General features: G+C 34.4%; 2 protein-coding genes across 13 annotated transcripts in view; both read left to right on the forward strand.

The window, feature by feature from the left end:
- Positions 1-9,423, forward strand: part of LOC119067969 — a 28,763-nt gene extending 19,340 nt beyond the window's left edge. The window contains exon 2 of the mRNA XM_037171312.1: positions 9,305-9,423. The gene's annotated coding sequence lies outside the window, so the exon portion shown is untranslated. The remainder of the gene's footprint in view (positions 1-9,304) is intronic.
- LOC119067967 (cubilin) overlaps positions 1-21,031 on the forward strand; it is a 107,415-nt gene that overhangs the window by 75,186 nt on the left and 11,198 nt on the right. For 10 of the 12 annotated variants that reach the window (XM_037171309.1, XM_037171308.1, XM_037171310.1 and 7 more), the window contains exons 5-12: positions 7,164-7,274; positions 9,305-9,482; positions 9,664-9,690; positions 15,285-15,496; positions 15,577-15,784; positions 17,582-17,799; positions 17,873-17,999; positions 20,881-20,985. In XM_037171309.1, the coding sequence (XP_037027204.1) occupies positions 7,164-7,274; positions 9,305-9,482; positions 9,664-9,690; positions 15,285-15,496; positions 15,577-15,784; positions 17,582-17,799; positions 17,873-17,999; positions 20,881-20,985 (1,186 nt within the window). The remainder of the gene's footprint in view (positions 1-7,163; positions 7,275-9,304; positions 9,483-9,663; positions 9,691-15,284; positions 15,497-15,576; positions 15,785-17,581; positions 17,800-17,872; positions 18,000-20,880; positions 20,986-21,031) is intronic. The other 2 variants (XM_037171304.1, XM_037171311.1) reach the window with 1 other exon arrangement.

The raw sequence follows: 21,031 nt of genomic DNA on the forward strand, positions 1-21,031 counted from the left end.
TAGGTCAGAAAACAAACACAATGTCAAATGATATGAAATGCAGTATTTTTTAACCGTAGCTACATGTCACTCTCTCTTTCTCTCTCTGTGCTTCTTGCAAGTGATTTTTTTTCCATTCTTAGTACATGAAACCTTGAAAATTAAGGTTATTGAAAGCTGACAGTTATGATTAGAAACACTATAATAATTTTCAAAAGCAATTTGAAGTAAAGTTTGACCCAAAAAAAACTGGTATAGATGTGCGACTTCAACAAAATAATGCAATCGATGCTGTTGCAGTGATTGTGTTGGCTTTTAAGATGCGCTTTTGGCAGTGATTTCTTCATCCATTTTTGTCACATGAGCTGTACAATGGCAAATCATTTTTTAAATTTGATTTCAATTAATGGAAATAGTTCAAATATCGATAATGGACATATATATATACATTGACTGCCCACCTAAGCCATTTACAAAGTTAAAAAGTTACACTAGTGCGTAAATTGACGTTTGTAAAAAATGAGGATCCCGCTGCTGTAAATATAATCTAGCTTCTGACACGTTAGTAAGTTTGGGGGTTTTACGTATACTCACACATATTGCGCAAAACATCTCATTTACTAACTAGTTAGCAAAATAGATATTTTCTGTAACCGAATGTCACAATGCGACATATTTTGTAACTCATTTGAGTGTGGAAATGTAAGTTTTCCTCACTGGTCTTTTTTACCACTCTGTTTTTTTTCCGCGCCGTTTTGGTCAGTTTACTTGAAAAGTAGTAATTCGAAGTATTTCTCGAAATAAAAATCCTTCAAGCAGTGGGATCGTCATTTTTTCGCTGGTTTTGAACCCCAGACCTCGAGCAAAATCCTTAAATTTATAGAAAATCCTTCAAGAAGATCAAGAAAATCAAAAAAAAAAAATCTATTTTAAATCAGGAAAAAAAATCCTTATAAAACGATATGAAAATCCTTGAAAAACCTCAGAGGATGGTCTTATAAGGAAAATTTGGGCTAGTGCTGAAAAATTCAACATTCCAAATCTTTGTGCACAAGATACTTAACGTCGCTCTTCGCAACGACCACTGAGTCATGCTTGTACCTGATTTCTGGACTTTCAAACAGATTTTCCAGTTCGAATTTCTCTCCTATAAGAATCGGTTTGAAGTATGTGAGAATATCGGGAGAGTGAATTGTATTCAACGAGCGTTTTACTCGAACTTATTTCATTCATTTATTGTGGAAATGAACATAAAGTCTGCCGTAAATCTTAATTTGATTATTTCAGTGGATTCTTAGCACACAAAACGAACTCCTCTAAGTCGATGGAGAAGCTAATAGAAAATTTTGCTGCCACTGCCTTCATGATTAAGTCAGAAGTGGGTTATCCAGTTCTTTCAGAATCTAGCTTCAAATGTGAAGCTTCTTTCATTAGAAATCATGTTCTATTCGTTCATTGTTGGAAGAACAAGTTTAAATAAGAAGTCGAAAGCAAATCATCTTATTCTGCAAACATTTTAATACATTTATTGTTGAATAACACTCAACCCACTCTCTTAACTCACTCATATAATTTACAGCACAATAAAATGTTAGCTAGAAAAAACAAAGACTGATATACAACGTCGGATGCATATAATCCGTTATTTTATTAATCGTTCAACATAAAAATATAAAAGTTTTTGAGCATGTTTTCTGTTTACTTTAAACATTTGCAGATGACGGCCTCTTAAAACGTAAACTATTGCTGACATGTTTCAAACATTTTAAAATAAATAAAATAAAATTTAAAGTGTAACAATAAATAAATGCAACATCCGACATAAATTTCAAAATTGATGGTATTCTTCAAAATAAACAAATTATTTAAAGACATGCCGTTGAATGAAGCCCCCCCTACAAGTTCGTAGCAATTGAATAGACATCGCAGAACTTTTTAAGAAGGTGTTTGATCTATTAGCTATTTTCACGGTAAAAAATTGCGTTTCTTTTTCACATCGTATTATTTGCTCATTTGAAAATTAATTCCCAAGATTCCCAAAAATTCCTAGATCTTTATTCATGAAATTTTGAACGAAATTTAAGACAAAACAAGAACGTTTTCCTTTAAGACGTTTTCTGTACAGAGTAAAAAACAATGGGCATGTAACCAAACTTATAACGTTTTTGTCTGTGGCCAAACGAAAAACTACGACGCAAATCTTGATGGTCGAGGCATTAAAAGTTGAGCGATTCAGTTGAAATTATCCATATAAAAGTTGTAATACATAAAATTAACTGTTTTAAGCCGATTGTGGGGTAACAATAAAATTTTAATATCACCGGCGGTGACTCACCGCTTTTGACTTCTAAAACCTTGCCGTCTAGGTCCATAATTTGATCTGAAAAATGACCTCACCTAGAAAAAATTAAAGACCTTTCAGTGTAGCGTACTCAGAAATAATTTCTGTTATAATTAACCACTATTCTGTGTCATTTGTTGATAAATATCGATTTGTGCATATATCATTCTAGAGAATTAATAGCCATAATAATAGACACCCTCTTGTCGAAATAGTAACAACGAAAAAAGAAACGTTTACTAACAGTTCATCCTCTCTATTTCGACATTCTTTACAGCCTGCGTACAGTTACCGCTTTAAAGAAAAAAAAAATAAAAAAAAAATCATGAACGAATTCACAATCCACTAAATTAAATTTAAGCTTCGTACAGTGTTGTTAAAAATGATAATCATAAATAACTCTCTCTCTCTTTTCGGACATTACAAGTAGTCAGTTTAAAAAAAAAACATATTTTTCATTCCACGAACAATAAATAGTCAAATATGTTTCTGGCAGGTTCAGTTTTTGCGGTTCAATCAGAACAATTAATTACATTTCATTTTTAATCCGTTTATACACTTGAACGAATCCGCCGAAAAAGTAATTAATTTTTAACAATTAAACGCTAAATGGACAGATGAGGGTATAAAGTGATAAAAAGTTACGCCATGCTGAAATATGAACGGCTCATTTTCAGTCAGAAAAATTGGGTTAATTTATTGAGAGTTCGTTGCCTCTGCGATGTGTAATGCATGTAAAAAAAGGTCACATTTTAACCGCAACTGTGAAGAGGAAACGTTTTTTTTCTCGCTTGAGCACCGAATTAGCGTATATTTTCAAGTTCATATTAGTGTGAAGCAACCTATGTCGGGAGTAACTGAAGAATTATTTAATGTAAGTGAGTTGCTGAGATGGTTATACAAAACAAATTCTTTTAAAAAGCCGACTTAGATGAACAATCAAATTGTAACTCCAACAGTAACCAAAATAGATCGAAATCCAGAGCATTCTGGATTCATCTGAATTTTGACGCTACTTCTAGGATCTGAGATAAACGAAATGAAATTTTGAAACGAAATGTCGTTCATCACGGGAGAGGTCATCGAATTCATATTAAATTTCATATTCATTTTTCTAGTCTGAATATTGGTATAGGATCATTCGTCTGGAGTAGATCTGTTAAAAAAAGGTTAAATTATTATAGATTTATTTGATGGCTGCAATGGTGTATACAAATTATAGGTCGTTTACTCATTATAACTTATGAAGCTCTTCTGAAAAATTTATAATTCGGATGAATTTTCGCTTCGATCTGATGCTAGTGGTTCCAAATACTCTTTGAGGAAAGTTAGGTGCTTTTAGTTGATAATCACGCCTAAATGCAGGCTAGAGACAGATGTACACAAATTCATCGTATTTGGATTCCGTCTGTAAATGTTTTAATAATATATTTATGTACTGCGTCTGCTTGTTAAGAGACCATTTAATCTATTGAAAGTCAAAGTTAAGATTTGTTCCACAGTCTCGTCCACAGTCGCAAACTTTTGTTGTCGTTTTTTTTCTATAACGTAATCGAATCACAAAGTATTCACTTCTATTTACCCATATATCTCCTAAACGAACTTCAAAGCTTTCATCGACCCAGGAAAATTCTTGAATAATTGAATTTTCAGTCTGAACATTTCGGTGTATCAAACAATATCTAATTGAAAGTTTCCATCTATTGTAGTATGTGGATGGGCGTAATTTCGTTAAGTCCAAGGATAGGGTTAGAAATTCACTCCAATTTAACAATTTGTTCATACGCAATCTTCAATTATATTCTTCAAGTAATTGAAAATAGAAAAAAAAACACTCAAGTTATAATCAAATATGCAGTCTCTTCCACACATGCCAATATTGTAGTCGACAATCCTCAACTATCCTTTCCATATTTATGATTTTCTTTTTCCTTCTGGTTTTCTTCAAATTTTACGGAAAAAAAAACAACAATATTACACAGTCGACAGCATATTATATGATGATATTGGCACAGCGATGTTTCTTGTATATATATGAACAGTAGGTAAGACCACTTTTCAGTTCCCACTTGACATACTCTCTGAGGTAATGTCGACCTTACTTTATATCAAACATGAGAATATGTGGTATCTTATCCTCAATCAAAATCAATGCGCAAAGAAAAGGCTTATGGCTGGTTATATACCTACTAGACTAAATTATATAACCACATAATTTTTTGTTCCGTGTGCAAACGACGAGATATTGAAACATATGTGAATGTATAAATATATGGATATAAAGCTCATATATATCACGTAGTACAGGTACTACAATATCTATACAAAATAGAGACAGTGAATTTATGGTTTGGGTTTTCTTCTAATTGTTCTAAACTATACATCAAAAACTCTACATAAATTGTAGACCGGATTGGGTAGAAATTGAAAAATCTTGTGGATGGTTCATTTTGTGTTCATTTCCATAGTTTAAATAACTGCAAAAACGTACACCGAATTTTTGTGCAGCTCATTCCAGTCGAAATCAATACAAAAGGGAGCGTTCGAAAAGGATGTCATCGAGGTTTTGTGGGATTTTATGTCACCAAAAGCAGGAGTTAAATTGAATGTCCCAAATTAATTTTAACATCGCTTTCCCAGTCACATTTCATCCTAATAGTTTAATAAACTTCTTCTTTATGGACGACGGTCACCGATGAATGATTTTTATCCTAAAACAATTACCAAATCGCTGACTGTTTCTGACGTTTAGAGTTGAAAAGGAATCGCTATTTATAGACATTAAACGCAATTAAAAGAAAGTGACCGTAGTGGGTGTCCTGTCCGGTCATGTATTCTTATTTTTTGTGGGGGGAGGGGATAATTTTTGACTTCGACATCGTAGGTTCATTTCTCTGAAACTTTTCCTGGAATGTAATCCGTCGAGGTTTTTTTTACAGATTCATTTTCTTCTCTGTCTGAAATAAATATCTCATTTTATAACTCAAACTCGAGCTACCCTTTTCCAGAGTATATAGTATATATACTTGAGAAACAATAGCATTCATTTTATTACATACACTTAAACACGATATAACGTAATGGTATTTATGTTTATAGCCTCGAGACATTCTTAAATAAATATATAGGTCGTAATAAGTTGGCCATTTGTCTTAATTTGAACATCGTGTACAGTCGATAAGTATACAATATCTTGTTGGAAATGAATAAAACTGATTAAAGTGCACTTTTTGTTTCGAAATAGTGGCGATTGATATAAATCTAACACTCGTAGCGCAAGTATAGTAACCGATTTTCACGTTTCCAAACCATACCGAATGTAAGGCTAGATATAGACATTTATTATCTATTTTAGCAAAGTTGATGGATAGAAAAACCATTTGGACGAACGGTAGGTTATACAGAAAAAAAGGACCTCGTTCCAACCCGTTTAAGATAGTGACAATTTTTGTGTTGAAAATTTTTGTGCTGGCACAAATTATTTGTGCTATCACAAAATTTTTGAGATTCGTTCAGTTTTTCGTTGTAACACAAATATTTGTGCCATCACGAATATTTAGGCTGATCACAATTTTTTTAGTTCGGTTCAGTTTCATCCAATATCTCAACTCAATTTAAATTTACAGGACCAAATTATAGACGGCAACTGAATTCGCCCCTCAATAAATTGTATTAGGTAGGTGTTCGGTTTGCCATAGAAAGATAAAAAATGGGTTCTGGACATAAAACAAATAAATAAGTTGAGAAAAGGAGATAACATCAGAGATCATCATGATTATTTACGGTTCGAGTGCAGATTTAGCTGCTTTAAGTGACTTTCCTGTAAGTGACATGAAAGTCGTCGGATTATTCGTAAATCAACTTTCCGACCCCTCTGAAATAAGAAAGTTACAAAATTCGAAATACATGCACAACTAGAAAATTTTGTAAGATATTGGATGAAACTGAACCGAACTAAAAAAAATTGTGGTCAGCCTTAATATTCGTGATGGCACAAATATTTGTGTTGCAACGAAAAACTGAACGAATTTCAAAAATTTTGTGACAGCACAAATAATTTGTGCAAGCACAAAAATTTTCAACACAAAAATTGGCATTATCTTGAACGGGGTTTAGAACCCAGCCATTTTCAATTTTCAGTCACTTTCAACTTTCCACCGTTTTCAACCCTAGGGAAACAAGAATTATGTAAAAATATTTTTATCGCATACGCGGTGTGATTCCCCGAAAAAATTATTCACCTAGGATATATAAACAAACATTACACTTCTGTAAATTGTCAAAGTGTCATTCGCATATCTTGTTGTCTCGTTTTCGCTTATGCGATAAAAAAAGAATATGCACGTATGACAAGCCGTCTCGGCAAGCCTCGACCGCTTTGTCATACGTGCATAATATTTATTTTTAACTTGTAGACCTTCAGATCTACGTCTAAAATTGCCGTTTATGCAGACAACGTAGAAAATCAAGAAACTTTTAAATCTCACAGAAATACAATAAAAGCAACACTTCGGTAGAGAGTTGAATAATAATTTTCAATAATAGAGATTGTACATTGCAAAAACATTATAAAATACAAAAATTCCCGTTCAAAGTTTTTTTTTTTAATTCTTATTTTGATGATACCGTGTGATGCATTTGAATTTTCAGTTATAATAGATATTGTTGGTCTTAATGTGTTTTTACCGGACGCCCTCAACATAGTCAATCGGAAACGCTTTTATCTTGTTTACCATTATAGACAGTAAAGCGATCATTGCATTGATAAAATAGAATTTAATTTAGAAAAAGAAAAAAAACAATTTTATGAAATTCATTTTTCATTTTCTCTTTGTCTCGGCAGTGGCGTCCGATATCGACGCTTCTGTAGTAAGGGGTCCTCATCCAGAACCCCAACCATGGATTCCAGTTGTTGCATATTTGGAGCCTCTGCCGAGGCCAACAAAGGCACCAAGTATGATGTTTAAGAAGTACAAGATACTTGATGTTGTTTTTGTAGTTTATTTATTATGCGTAACGGAAGCTATAGATGCGGTTGATGCGTTGATTTTTTTTTTTTGGTCAGTAACTAGGCCGTTATACAGCTTCTTTGTAGAAATTCATTGGTTAATTAGCTTTTAGTAAATATTAGAAAAGTTGTTGTTGCTGTTGTTTTACCCAAAAGAAAATTTAAATTGAAGAACGTAAGAAATTTGCATGGTTACAAACGAAATGCTCAGCTAAATTATATTGTCATTCCAAATTCTGGAAGTAGTGACTGAAATAAAGTTTTAGTCAGAGAATGCGGTTACAAGTTCAGTGTAAGACTTATAGTACAGTAGCTAATATTTTTTTCATTTATGTACTGTTTTCATATTTTCGCCATACATAAGTCGATCACTCTTATCATCTCATAGATGTTGAATTACAAAATGTTTGTTCACAAAGTTTGATACTACTTCAGTACGATGCTAATCTTAATGCGATTCGTGTTCTGGGTTTTTTTTTGTCTTCGATTGCAAGGAATACTATTCATAGAACAGCAATAAAATTTTCATTTCATTTATTGGCTAAATCCTATAGTGTTAAATTACTACTGATAATACAGTCAGAGGGCATTGAACTTTCAGCATGAATTTGCTTCATATTTTTTTCAGCCGATCCGCACACACAATCAAAACTGTTAGAACGTCTTTATATGGTTTTACCACTACCACGCCTGTACATCTAGCAGGCGAAACCTTATAAACAAACAAGTATAAATAGCTTTGATTGTATGTGTGGATCATTTGAAAAACAGCTGAAGCAAATTCATGCTGTAATTTCACTGCCTCTGACTGTAGTTGTTTTTGCAAGGTTTGCATTGCAAGCAAACTGAATTACATCTCGAATCACTAAGGACAGAAAGTTCCGCGTACATTATACTAATTCGGCATTGTTGATTTTTAGAGAAGATTCAATTTAATGTAGGCAACAATCCGTTAGATCGGCTAAACTTTCAAGAAAATTGGGAGTAAATTTCAAAACTTATGAAGCTGTAGGCTACAATAGAATTGAAAGTTTAATAAAGCAAACATCTTACAGTCTTATTGCCATCGCTGTTATCTAACATATCATAAATGGAAATAGTTTGAACCACCGACGGTCATCGTTTTAAGAATATTGACGATTAGCTGATTTGCATGCTTCCCTTTTCCATTTTTGATACAATCTTGTTGTCTACACAATTCATGCATCTCAACAAATCTCATGAGAATGGATGACTGATGATATTTGCGGTAATTTTCATTTACCAAGAAATTAACGAGTTAAAGAACGGCGTGGGGTAATCTGGCACACGGTGCTAAAACAATGCATTTTTCAACTACGTAAAACGCACACACGATTTTTTGATACCAATATTTTGTAACAGGAGTCGATGTCAGGGCTAAAAAGCAGTTGCAGCATTACATTTGCGCGTGTGAGTTCACCTTTCACGTAGTTCAAGAGTGCGTTCTTTTTGTACCGTGTGCCAGATTCCCCGATGCCGTCAAAACAATAAAATTTTAGCATCCCACGAAAATGATTCATCCTGATGACAATTACGAAAAATTTCATTTCCGAAGGACTTCAAGAGCAATAATAATTACGTCCTTGTTTGGACAAAATGAAAATGTCTAAGCAAAGTCGTAACTACTAAGTTGGGAGATCGCAGCATCTCAAGTATCGCATGAAATGTTATTCGTTCTCTTCAATTTTTCTGACATGTACTTAATCCAAATCCTAAGTTACTCATCAATTGCTATATTCCATTCATTACAGTCAATACCTTAAAAATCATCATTCGTCTCAATTGAGGCGGTGAAGTCATTTGCTCAACAAAACCAAATTTAAATTCATCTTTCGTTCGGACTTTTTATATTTTACAGGATACTCATTAATGTCGTATAAATGTACTGTATGTCCATTTATGTGAAACCGATAGTTCATCATAAAATAACACGTTTGTGTTTTACATCTTTCTAGAATGCGATCAAACGTTTGTGTCTCGAATTGGTGGGCCACAAAATGGAACATTTACCGCACCATTATTACAAAATCCAACGAATCATTCAAGACAATGCCTTTATATATTCCTAGCAGGCCCTGGGCAACGTGTAGAAGTGCAGTTTACATCATTTAACTTGAGAGGATCTCCACCTGAGTGAGTATAAACTGATTGTTTGCAAGTGACACGTTTGGTTGAATCAAAAAGACACAATTGAATGCTAGCACATTGTCTTTATATTAAAAAAAAAAAAAACTAAACGAATTTGGTACTTGATGCAGTTGGTATAATTCGTGCTTGTGAAATTTACTAATTTATTCTTTTATACATTTTAAAGTGGATCGGCTGTTGGGGAGATACCAGCGTAAGTAGACTTCTTTTTCAGATCTATTTCATTTCATTGTGTAATTTTTGTAATGAAATAATGTATAAGAGTTGTTGCCAAACTCTTACTATCCCATTTTTCACACTTCTTCTGCCCTTCAATTTTAACTTTGAAATATCAGGTATGTACCTCATTGGTTCTTCAGTTTAAAATGGAACTTTAGTTATTCATTGTACATTGCATATACTATATTGCATACCGTGGTATCTTTATACGGAGTATTAAACGACTGAAGAGTTTTGTGGAAGGTGAATAATGCTCGAGATAATGCTTATTATACGGTTTTGTGTGGGAATGTAACTTCTGTTTTCGCGCAAAACGATTAGTTGACGAAAATGCAAAAGAACACTGTCGGTGTCTATTGTTGAATTGACATATCACAACAACATATCACAGGTTGTAATAAACTAAATCATCAAAAAGAATCGTCAAATGTTCAAACATTAGGGCCAAGATTCAACAGCCATTCAACCGCTCCCTCATCCAAACGGCTTAGCCCCTCTAGGCCATCTAAAAACTTCCTGATCGGGCAGTCGTTCACTATGTGATCCATAGTTTGGTCCGGTGCGCCACAGTCACGTGCCACATGCCTCACATTACCACCCCGCTGAAGTAGTTGTAAAAGTAGTTGCAAAAAAAAACTTAGTCTGGCAACACTGCAGTCAATGCTAGATTGTAGGCTAGATACGTTTTGCCAATCATTTTGCCACTACTTCAAGATATGGGCTAAAAAGCTGAAGTAGTTGCCAAAGTAGTGGCAAAAAAATTGTTTTGCAACTACTTTGGCTGATGTAGAGGTAAAAGCAGTTCTCAAACTTTTGCAACCACTTTGGCCGAAGTAGAGGCAAAAGTAGTTTTCAAAGTTTTGCGACTACTTTGGCTGAAGTGTGTTTATGTGACAACAACAAATTATTTTTATATACCAAGGGGCTGCCGCCCCCTGGACCCCCGCTTTTTTTATTCACCTACGGTGAGTTTTTAATCGCCCTGCAGGCAGCCTTACATAATTGGGGCTCTGCCCCAAACCCCGCTAGGGGCTCTGCCCCTTATACCCCGCAATGGGGGGTCGTACCCCCCTTGACCCCCCACTGCGGGGGCTGCCGCCCCTCGACCCCGCTTTTTTTGTGGGCTTTTATTTTCACGGCCTGCGGCGCATAGCAAAAACTGAAAACAAATTTTGAGAACAACTACTTTACAACTACTGTTACAAAATCGGTTCTTAAATTTTTGCAACTACTTCTGCAACCACTTTAGCAAAAGTAGTTGCAAAAGTAGTTGGAAAAATAGCGGCAAAAATATCGGCAAATATTGAGAGCTGCTTTTGCCACAAAAAGTAGTTGGAAAAGTAGTTGCAAAAGTAGTTGGAAAAGTAGATGCAAAAGTAGTTGTAAAAGTAGTTGGAAAAATAGCGGCAAAAATATCGGCTAATATTGAGACCAGCTTTTGCCATAAAAAGTAGTTGGAAAAGTAGTGGCGAAACCAGCTATAGTTGGAAAAGTAGTCACAAAGCCACCCTTTTTCAACTTCTTTTACAACTACTTCAGGATTTTTGCTAAAAAGCTGAAATAGTGGCAACAGCAGTTGCAAAAAAAAACGTATCTAGCCTTCAATCTAGCCTTGCCTGCAGTGTTGCCAGACTCAGTTTTTTTTACAACTACTTTTTACAATTACTTCAAGAGACTCACATTACCGTTGTTCCAAGACGCTTTCCATTCCCCGCCCGGTTGAAACGGTAGGCGGATATCGTTTATTGCTATCCATGGCGGCTTTCTAGACAATAATCGTCGATCTGGCAGGTCAAGAAGGTCTACATGGATTGGCAAACTCGTCGCCCTTTGTTGCTTTTCCCACTCTTTAACGAACGCCTTCGTCCTCCTTATAGAAGGACCGAGCCACGCTCGATGTTGGCCAATACATTAAGCCATTACTGTGCCCGTTACTATTCTGAGCGCTTCATTAAGTGCAACATCGATACGAATAGACCAATGCTAGTGTCGTCGTTCTAAGTACGTCTGTGCACCCCATGTGATCCCCGCTAATTTGCGTAATAGATTATTTCTCGTTCTAAGCTTAGCAGCTAACTTTTCGCAGTTCGGCTTAAATGTCATTGGCAATTGGCAATTGAATTGAATTGAATTGGTAATTAAATGATACGATAATTGGCTCAATATTCCGAAAATGCAATCGTTAAAAAGTAAAATAATTGATCGAATTTATGTTCAATACATCTCTTTTGCGACTAACATCACACCAAACGACAATATTGTTGTCTGTTTACATGATTGACCAGCATGAATTTTTCATAATTTCGGTTTTGACGAATGTTTTTATATGAATCGATGCTTTGTTGAAACCGAAATTATTAAATTTTTCACAACCAACACCAATAGTCCAGTCCCTTGTGTCAATCCGTGAAATTATCAGCTGATTGTTTTTTCAATCGACAAATTTGTAAAGAAAATTTCAGTTGTTTAGAAATGATGGTCACGAAATCTTTATTCTGTTTGAGGTAAACGTTTCCATTGTTTTTATTTGTTTCAATTTTATACGTTGCTGAACTCTATCTTACTTGTCAGTTAAATCTGTACAACATAATAAAAAATAATATTACGCACCCAGCTGTCATTAAGCACATTAAGTTTTTTTATCTTCATTTTACGTTCTCTGATGTTCATAAAATTCAAACCATTTTCAAGTTCAATAAATAAATTTGCGAAAAACTTTTTCTGGGTTTTCGTTTTTCTTTCGTTCGTTACACTCCCAACACACACATACATATACGTACTATAAAAAAAATTCCTATCTTCCAGTCTTCACATACTATATAAAACCTTACCAATAAATATTTATTTTTTAAATTAAATTTTCTCGTTTTATTTGAAAAATTTCCTGATTTTATACACACACATCCATACACACAAGAAAGCATTCGTTCGTCAAAGCTAAAATGGATATTTAAACTCAAAAATATTCGAGTGGAAACGAGATTTTATAATATCAAGAAAGCCGAAATAGAACACAAAATTTATTTATTATTGATGTGTCTATAAGCTCAATTATTTTTATTGGGTTGATTGAATTGTATTTTAAACGAGGTACTTTTCGTTCTCGTATGTACCGTGAAAAAAAGAGGAATTTAATTAACGGAAAAGTTTGATTTTAGGACAGAGTTGTATTAAAACAAAAATTTAATAGCAAAATAGAATTAAAATTAATTTAGAAAGACATTGCGTCCACTCTAATCGATTTTATTGGCAAAATTAACATAGTTTGAACGACCACAATCGAGGGGCCGATATTTGTAAATTTCATTGACAATGATTTTCAAAAAAACAGTACTGTGAGGATTTTCCAACCATTTTCCAAGATTCTGGATGGATTTTCAAAGGACTTTTTTTTCAATTTTTAAGGATTTTCTTCCGTTTTTTAAAGAATTGGGAACTTTCTTTCTTAAAATTTTGAAGGATTTTCCAAGGATTTTTGACTGACAAAGGTACAATATAAAACTGATGTTCAGGTGTGTTCAGCTCGGGTTTTCGACCCCTTACATGAAAAGTTGTATACGCATCTGTTGTGGACGGTTGATTTTAGTCAATTTCGCGGTTTGTAGCCCGAACAAAGTGATACGTATTTTATAAGTGTATGACTCTACAAACCTCGTCGTTAGTATGGAGATCAATTTTGTTTTCAAAATAAACTCATCGAAAGAAAAATGTTTTTTTTTCTCCCTGTAAATGTTCATAAGAAATTTCGTGTATTTTGTCAAATTTAATGTCAAAAAAAGTATGACAAATCGTACCACCATTCATACCGTTCGAAGTTGATATTTCTTGCTAAATGGAATGCGATGACAGACTAATTCATCATCGAGGCGTTACAAATTAGTTGATGTACGAATTGGTATAAAAAAATGAGTTCAATTGTGACGTTATTCCCACATATTTATATTATGCAGTGTATGTGTCATAATATACACTAAACGAAACTATGCTAAGGATTTGTCTAACTCTAAAAGTCTATGTAGTCATCTATTTTCATTTATAGGCCTACGAGCTCAAATGGTTGTTTTCCTAACAAATGGGAAGTTTTGCCCAAAAGTGTGCAACCCCTCGCCAATTGCTATAAGTGAATTTTACTAACATTAAAAGCGATTTATCTAAATCTTTTACAATATTTTGGTGGAGTTGTTTTAACATCTTTTTAAAGATTCAGCCGAAAATCGTCACACCGTCAGACGTTTATTTCGAACCGTTGTTACAGTTAAAAAATAATCCCCCTTGAATCATGTTCTTCAATCCCTTACCGTCGCTAACAAATCAAAAGTAATCCCACACGGACCTAAAATTTTAATCCTAATTTTAATCTGCGCAGGATCGTTCAGACAGGTACTTTGAAGAGACAAAACACACTAATATGCTCAAGAACGGTCGGCTTTCAAGGAATAAAACATTTGTAAGGATTAAAACGTGAGACATGTTGTGAACAATTCCCGATAAAGTTGTCGAAGTCTCATTCGTGGATTTTAATGTGTCGATTGTTATTTAGAACAATGTGTTAATATGCTCCCGTGCTTCCATACCAAAACTTTTTAACTATTAATTCAGAAAATGATAGCGAATAGTTAGATGCGAAACTTATGTTACTCTTACATATAGTTTACATTAACATAAATTACATGTAAGGATGCTGGGAGTTATGGAGTTTCAAATTCTGAGAAAAATCTGCTGTTTTGACCTCTACAAAAATGTGTTATTCATAAAGATATTGATTGGCAATATAAGGGTCACGAATGTTATACTGGACTCCGGAATGAGTTCTTCGAATTGCTTTGTACAATGATCTATTAAGTAGCTTCGTATCGCATGTGTAAATGATTTGAGAACTAAAAAGTTTAAAGATCGGAATTAAAAACTAATTTGTGGACGAAGTTTGCAACAGAGAGTGGAAATATAAAAGAAAAATTAGTTGTTCATGAAACGATTTTAAGTATCCACAAAGCACTAAGCTTATAGCGAGCACAATAATTTCCAACAAAACAAATTAAATTTAGGAACTTACAAACAGAGCACACAGACTAACAAATCTTAATCCACCGCAAAAACTTTTTTTTCCCTCAAACATTTTCAACTAAATCCTTTTGTAATGTGGCATCCAATTAAGAACAGAGAGAAGGAAGAAAAAAAAAGTTTTGATTAATTAAAAAAGCTTTTTTTCGCTGCTCTTTTTGTTAAAATTTAATGTGAATAACATCACATCATAGAGCTGATGAATATTTACTTCAACATAATCGTCTATCCCTACATCTATCTATCTATCCATTCATCTATATGTCTCCTCTTTAAATACAATGCAAATTATAATACATTTTCCACATCCCCTCCCTCTGCCCCGTATATGGAGTGTGAGCATATTCAATATGCTATTACGTACAGAATAGATATTTGCCCTTTATGAGAGGAATAATAATACAGATTCATACAATGGAAATGAAATAGACATTCACTTAACAATTTATTTTCGAATGAGAGGAGAAGAAAGAAATTTATTAACAAAACATAAAAAATAATTAACAGCTGTGGTGCTGAATATATGGACATTTATGCTGAAGTACAGTCATCGGACCCAGCTGACCTAATTAATTCACCATTTGGAGGACGCTATTGTGGACCCATACCACCACGTCGTCGAATATCGTTATACAGAGCTGTAGCATTATCGTTTTTCACCGGCAAAAATGAAACATCTACAGATTTGTTCGGTGGCCGGTATCAATTTGTCAATGCTTGTAAATAAAATGCCGTTTTTTTTTGCCACCGATCACCACTATCAAATACGACAAAAAAATATTTTTCATTGCAATTTCAGCACTATTCGAAATTGGTACACCAGTCACTGGATCAGCGTGTTCATTTACAATTACACCACATAAAAATAAATCCGACGTTTTTATTTCACCAACGTACCCAGGTGCCTATCCGAAAGATATGTCTTGCACATATCAGTTCATTGGAGAATCAAATCAACGGGTTCGGCTGGAGTTTCGAGATTTCGATTTATTTTTTGGTGGACCACAGTAAGTATTTGTAGCACGCGTTTTTTGGTGTGTCTCGTATAGGGAATGCAATACCAGCGTCAATGTCGAATAACATTAATTGTATACCAGAGTTTTTGGGAAACACATTTGTTGCTTAGTTCCTTTAAACTGGTATTTCAGTTCAATGACAGACCTGCACACCACATATATTTTACGTTACGTTTACGTTACGTTTACGTTACGTTTACGTTACGTTTACGTTACGTTTACGTTACGTTTACGTTTACGTTACGTTTACGTTACGTTTACGTTACGTTTACGTTACGTTTACGTTACGTTTACGTTACGTTTACGTTACGTTTACGTTACGTTTACGTTACGTTTACGTTACGTTTACGTTACGTTTACGTGGCGTTTACGTTACGTTTACGTGGCGTTTACGTTACGTTTACGTTACGTTACGTTTACGTTTACGTTACGCTTTCAGTTTTTTCAATATTTGGGCACATAAGAACCGTGCAAATGTACCAACCAAGTTTCGTCGAAAACCTTCAAAATCAGCGTGACATAAAACCGAGTTGCTGAAAGTGCCTGATAGCTTGTTTTTATATTAAAATACCGAAAATACCGGTATTGAAACTACCAATACCGAATACCTGTATTGAAGAAAAACACGTCCGGTTTTGCATTCCCACGTTCCACTCTTTTCTATATTTTTCTGAATTTTCCAAAAATGTTTCCATTTTAATATCATTTTTATCACGTCGTAAAACAAGAAACTTTTTCGAAAACCTTGTTCCTTCGATACAATTTTTATGAAGAAAATTATTTAAATTTCATTGCTAACTAATGCATGTCAACATTTTGTGCAGACTGTTTCATAATCCGGAAAATTTATGCAACAATATTTTCGGCGAATTTAGCCGAAACAACATTTCATCTAAGTTTATTGAAATAATTAACAAAATTTCACTGTACGTTCAAATATTAAATTTCCATCAAAGAAGACATTATTCAAATTGATGCAGTGTGGTGTATATATACGATACGTATATAACCCGTAACCTAAATAAAATCTCCGAGAGTTCGAATATTATTTTCAACAAAAAAAAATGAAAAATCCTCTCAATTAATTCTGTAAACGACGAAAACATTACAGTGGAATGGTTTTTAGTTTTGCGTTTTAACTTAAAATTAATTGGATGGATATATCGATAATAAGCGCCTGGTATTATAACGTGAACGTTAAGTCACTGTAGCAGATCTAATGTTATGAAATTGAAACTCCTTTCATTAAGGAGCTCTCTTCATTTTGCCGTTCCATCGTAAAGTCAATTTAATATAATCAAAAATTTTAATGATAAGAAAACTTGCCAGCTGACTGTAATGTAATAAGAAGGTTCAAAAATTCATTCAACTGAAAGAAATCAATATTCCCATTTTGTTGCTGTTTGTTTGTCGCTTCTGAACAGATAACAGTTAACAGGCTCTTGACGTTGCAATGCTATTCAAGTAGAAATTCACTGGATGGGATAAGTTGAACGAATTTTCCGAGATGAATGTTAATTTCGAATTCTTTTCAAACGGATTTGCATCGAATTATCGGTCTCTTGTTTAAAATGAAATCCATTTCCTGTGATTCTTAACATCTGCACAGAATATGGCTGTCGTTTGTTGTGATATGCAGCAAATATATATCTTTGGATGTTCATTTTTGAAATCATTTAACCTGAGCTGACTTCAATTGCAGCTGTTTACGTAATAATTGCGACCTCTGTACCAAATGACAAAATGAAACAAAAAAAAAATGTTTTTTTTTCCCTTCACTATTTCCAGTTGCCCATTTGATTTTGTTAAAGTATATGATGGTCCGGACAATACATCCGCACTAATCGGCACATATTGCGGTCAACAAAGGAATCTCGTACTCTATTCAAGTGAATCAAGCCTTTTAGTACATTTCTTTACGTTGCAAAGGACAGCGCACACACAGAATCGTGGCTTCAAAGGAATTTATGAATTTAGTGAGGGTTTTGTTAAGTTAGATTTTATACGTGAGTAAACAGAGTATTTCCATTTGTATAAAATGGCAAAAGGGTCGAGACTGAATTGTGTGTTTCTATTTAGGTGAAAACAATGGAATGCATATACGAGGTTCTGAATGCGATCAAAAAATTTTATCGAAAAAAGAATCCAGTGGTTTGGTGTATTCACCCAATTATCCGTATCCGTACTTGCCGAAAACTGTATGCAGGTAAGGAAGCAACCGTTTCTTGAACTAGACATATTTTCAGGAACGCATTACAGTCAGAGGCAGTGAATTTTGAGCGTGAATTTGCTTCAGATGTTGATACGATTGAAGCTGCTAAACACACGAGCGTGGTAATCTAGTAATGGTAAAGACGTATAAGTTTTGATGTGTGGATCAGCTGAAGCAAATTCATCTGAAATTACCACTGCCTCTGACTGTACAAATCAAATCGAAAAATTGAACTTTTTGTCCGCAAATTGTGGGCTAAGCACCACATGAAGACATGGCGTTCGGACAAAATAACTTTCGGACAAAATAACCCCGGACAAAATAACCCCGGACAAAATAACTACGAAACACATATTTTAAAAACAAATTGTGAATAACACCCGCTAGCAGAATATATGGCGTAGGGTCAGTGTACCAATCACCGAATATCTATGACTAGTCGTATTATAAGAAAACAAAAATTTTAGAATCTTTTTATGTTATTTACTCCGACCACTAGTGTACATAACTCTTTCACAGATCTAATATATATCTCCGACCATATTCGAGTATACTGAGTATCGAGTATATTTTCGAGTACGTATCGACTACATTCGAGAACATCGACTATATTCGAAAACATCGTCTATTCGAGAACATCGACTATATTCGCTGACATCGACTATATTTCGAGAACATCAACTATATTCGATGACATCGACTATATTCGAGGATGCCGGCTATATTTGAGGACATCGACAATATTCTTGGACATCGATAATATTCGAATACATCGACTATTTGCGAGGACGTCGACTATATTCGAGGACATCCACTATATTATATGACATCGACTATAATCGAGTATATCGCCTATATTAGAGAATATCTCGACTTTATTCAAGTATATCTCGACTATATTAGAGTGTCTCTCGACTATATTCGAGGACATCGACAATATTCTAGGACATTGACAATATTCCATGCCATCGATAATATTCGATGACATCGACAATATTCGATGACATCGATAATATTCGAGGACACCGACAATATTCTAGGACATCGACAATATTCGAGGACATCAACAATATTTGAGGACACCGACAATATTCTAGGACATCGACAATATTCGAGGGGCGTTCGGACAAAATAACCCCGGACGAAATAAATCCGGACATAATGTCCCCTGGACAAAATAACCCCGGACAAAATAACCCGGACAAAATAACTCCGGACAGAATAACTCCCAAATAAAAAAAACGATATAGTTACTCGAATATTTTCAATACACTCAATATATTCGAATATTCATGAGTACATGGTCGATATGTTCGAATATAGTCGAGTACATAGTGGATGTATTCGAATATATTCGAGTATCTTGTCGAATATATTTGATATATGCGAATATAGTCGATATATTCGAATATAATCGATCATGTTTGCTATATGCGAATATAGGCGATACATACATACTAGTATGTAGTCGATATATTCGAATATAGTCTAGTTCTTAGTCGATATATTCGAATATAGTGGAGTGGAGTACTTAGTTGACATATTCGAATATAGTCGTTTATATTTGATATATGCGAATATAGTCGGTATATTCGAATGTAATCGGGTATATAGTCGATATGTTCGATGATAGTCTAGTACGTAGTCGATATATTCGAATATAGTCTAGTTCTTAGTCGATATATTTGAATATAGTGGAGTGGAGTACTTAGTTGATATATTCGAACATAGTCGTTTATATTTGATATATGCGAATATAGTCGGTATATTCGAATGTAATCGGGTATATAGTCGATATGTTCGATGATAGTCTAGTATGTAGTCGATATATTCGAATATAGTCTAGTTCTTAGTCGATATATTTGAATATAGTGGAGTGGAGTACTTAGTTGATATATTCGAATATAGTCGTTTATATTTGATATATGCGAATATAGTCGGTATATTCGAATGAAATCGAGTATATAGTCGATATGTTCGATGATAGTCTAGTATGTAGTCGATATATTCGAGTATAGTCTAGTTCTTAGTCGACATATTCGACGATAGTCTAGTATATAGTCAACATATTCGAATATAGTCGAGTACATAGTTGTAGTCCATATATTCGATGATAGTAGACATATTCGAGTATAGAGTCAATATATTCAAATTAATAGTCGATATATTAGAATGTACTTGAGTATATAGTCGATATGTTCGAATATACTCAAGTATATAATTGATATAATTTAATAGATTATATGCTGCGCCGCAGGCCGTGGAAAATAAAAAAAAAATAAAAAAGCGGGGTCGAGGGGCGGCAGCCCCCGCAGAGGGGGGTGAAGGGGGGAGTATCCCCCCTTCAATGTCGTCATCATTTAGTCCAGGGGTTATTTTGTCCTGACCTGATCGGGGTTATTTTGACCGGGGTTATTTTGTCCGGGTTATTTTGTCCGGAGTTATTTTGTCCGGGGTTAATAAGTCCTAGAGCCCTGGACTACATTCGAGTATGTCGAGTATTTCTCGACATTTCTTGAGTATATTGAGTATATCGAGCGAATTCAGATCGACTATAATTGTGACTACTTTGTACTGGAATTCAGTCAATACACATGAGTAGAAAATCCTAAGTGAGAATACGATCATGATTTTGACATAAGTGTCAGCGCCGCAGGCCGTGAAGAATGATGAAAAATAAAAAAGCGGGGTCGAGGAGCGGCAGCCCCCGCTGAGGGGGGTCGAGGAAGGAGTATCCCCCCTTGCAAGTCAACATAAACTTTGCGGAGGGATATTTTGTCCGGGAGTTATTTTGTCCGGGTTATTTTGTCCGGAGTTATTTTGTCCGGAGTTATTTTGTCCTAGAGCCGATCCTAAAATCCAATTCAATTATCAGGTACTTTGTTTATGGTATGCAAGATGCTCAACATTTAGAAAGAGTACGTTTAGAATTTCAAATGTTTGAGATACAAAAAGGCGAACACAAAGACAAGGATAAAGAGTAAGATTTAGTCCGTCAATGTACCCGTCGATTGTGATTCACACGC

Source organism: Bradysia coprophila (assembly GCF_014529535.1).
Source record: "Bradysia coprophila strain Holo2 chromosome X unlocalized genomic scaffold, BU_Bcop_v1 contig_132, whole genome shotgun sequence".
Lineage (NCBI taxonomy): Eukaryota > Metazoa > Arthropoda > Insecta > Diptera > Sciaridae > Bradysia > Bradysia coprophila.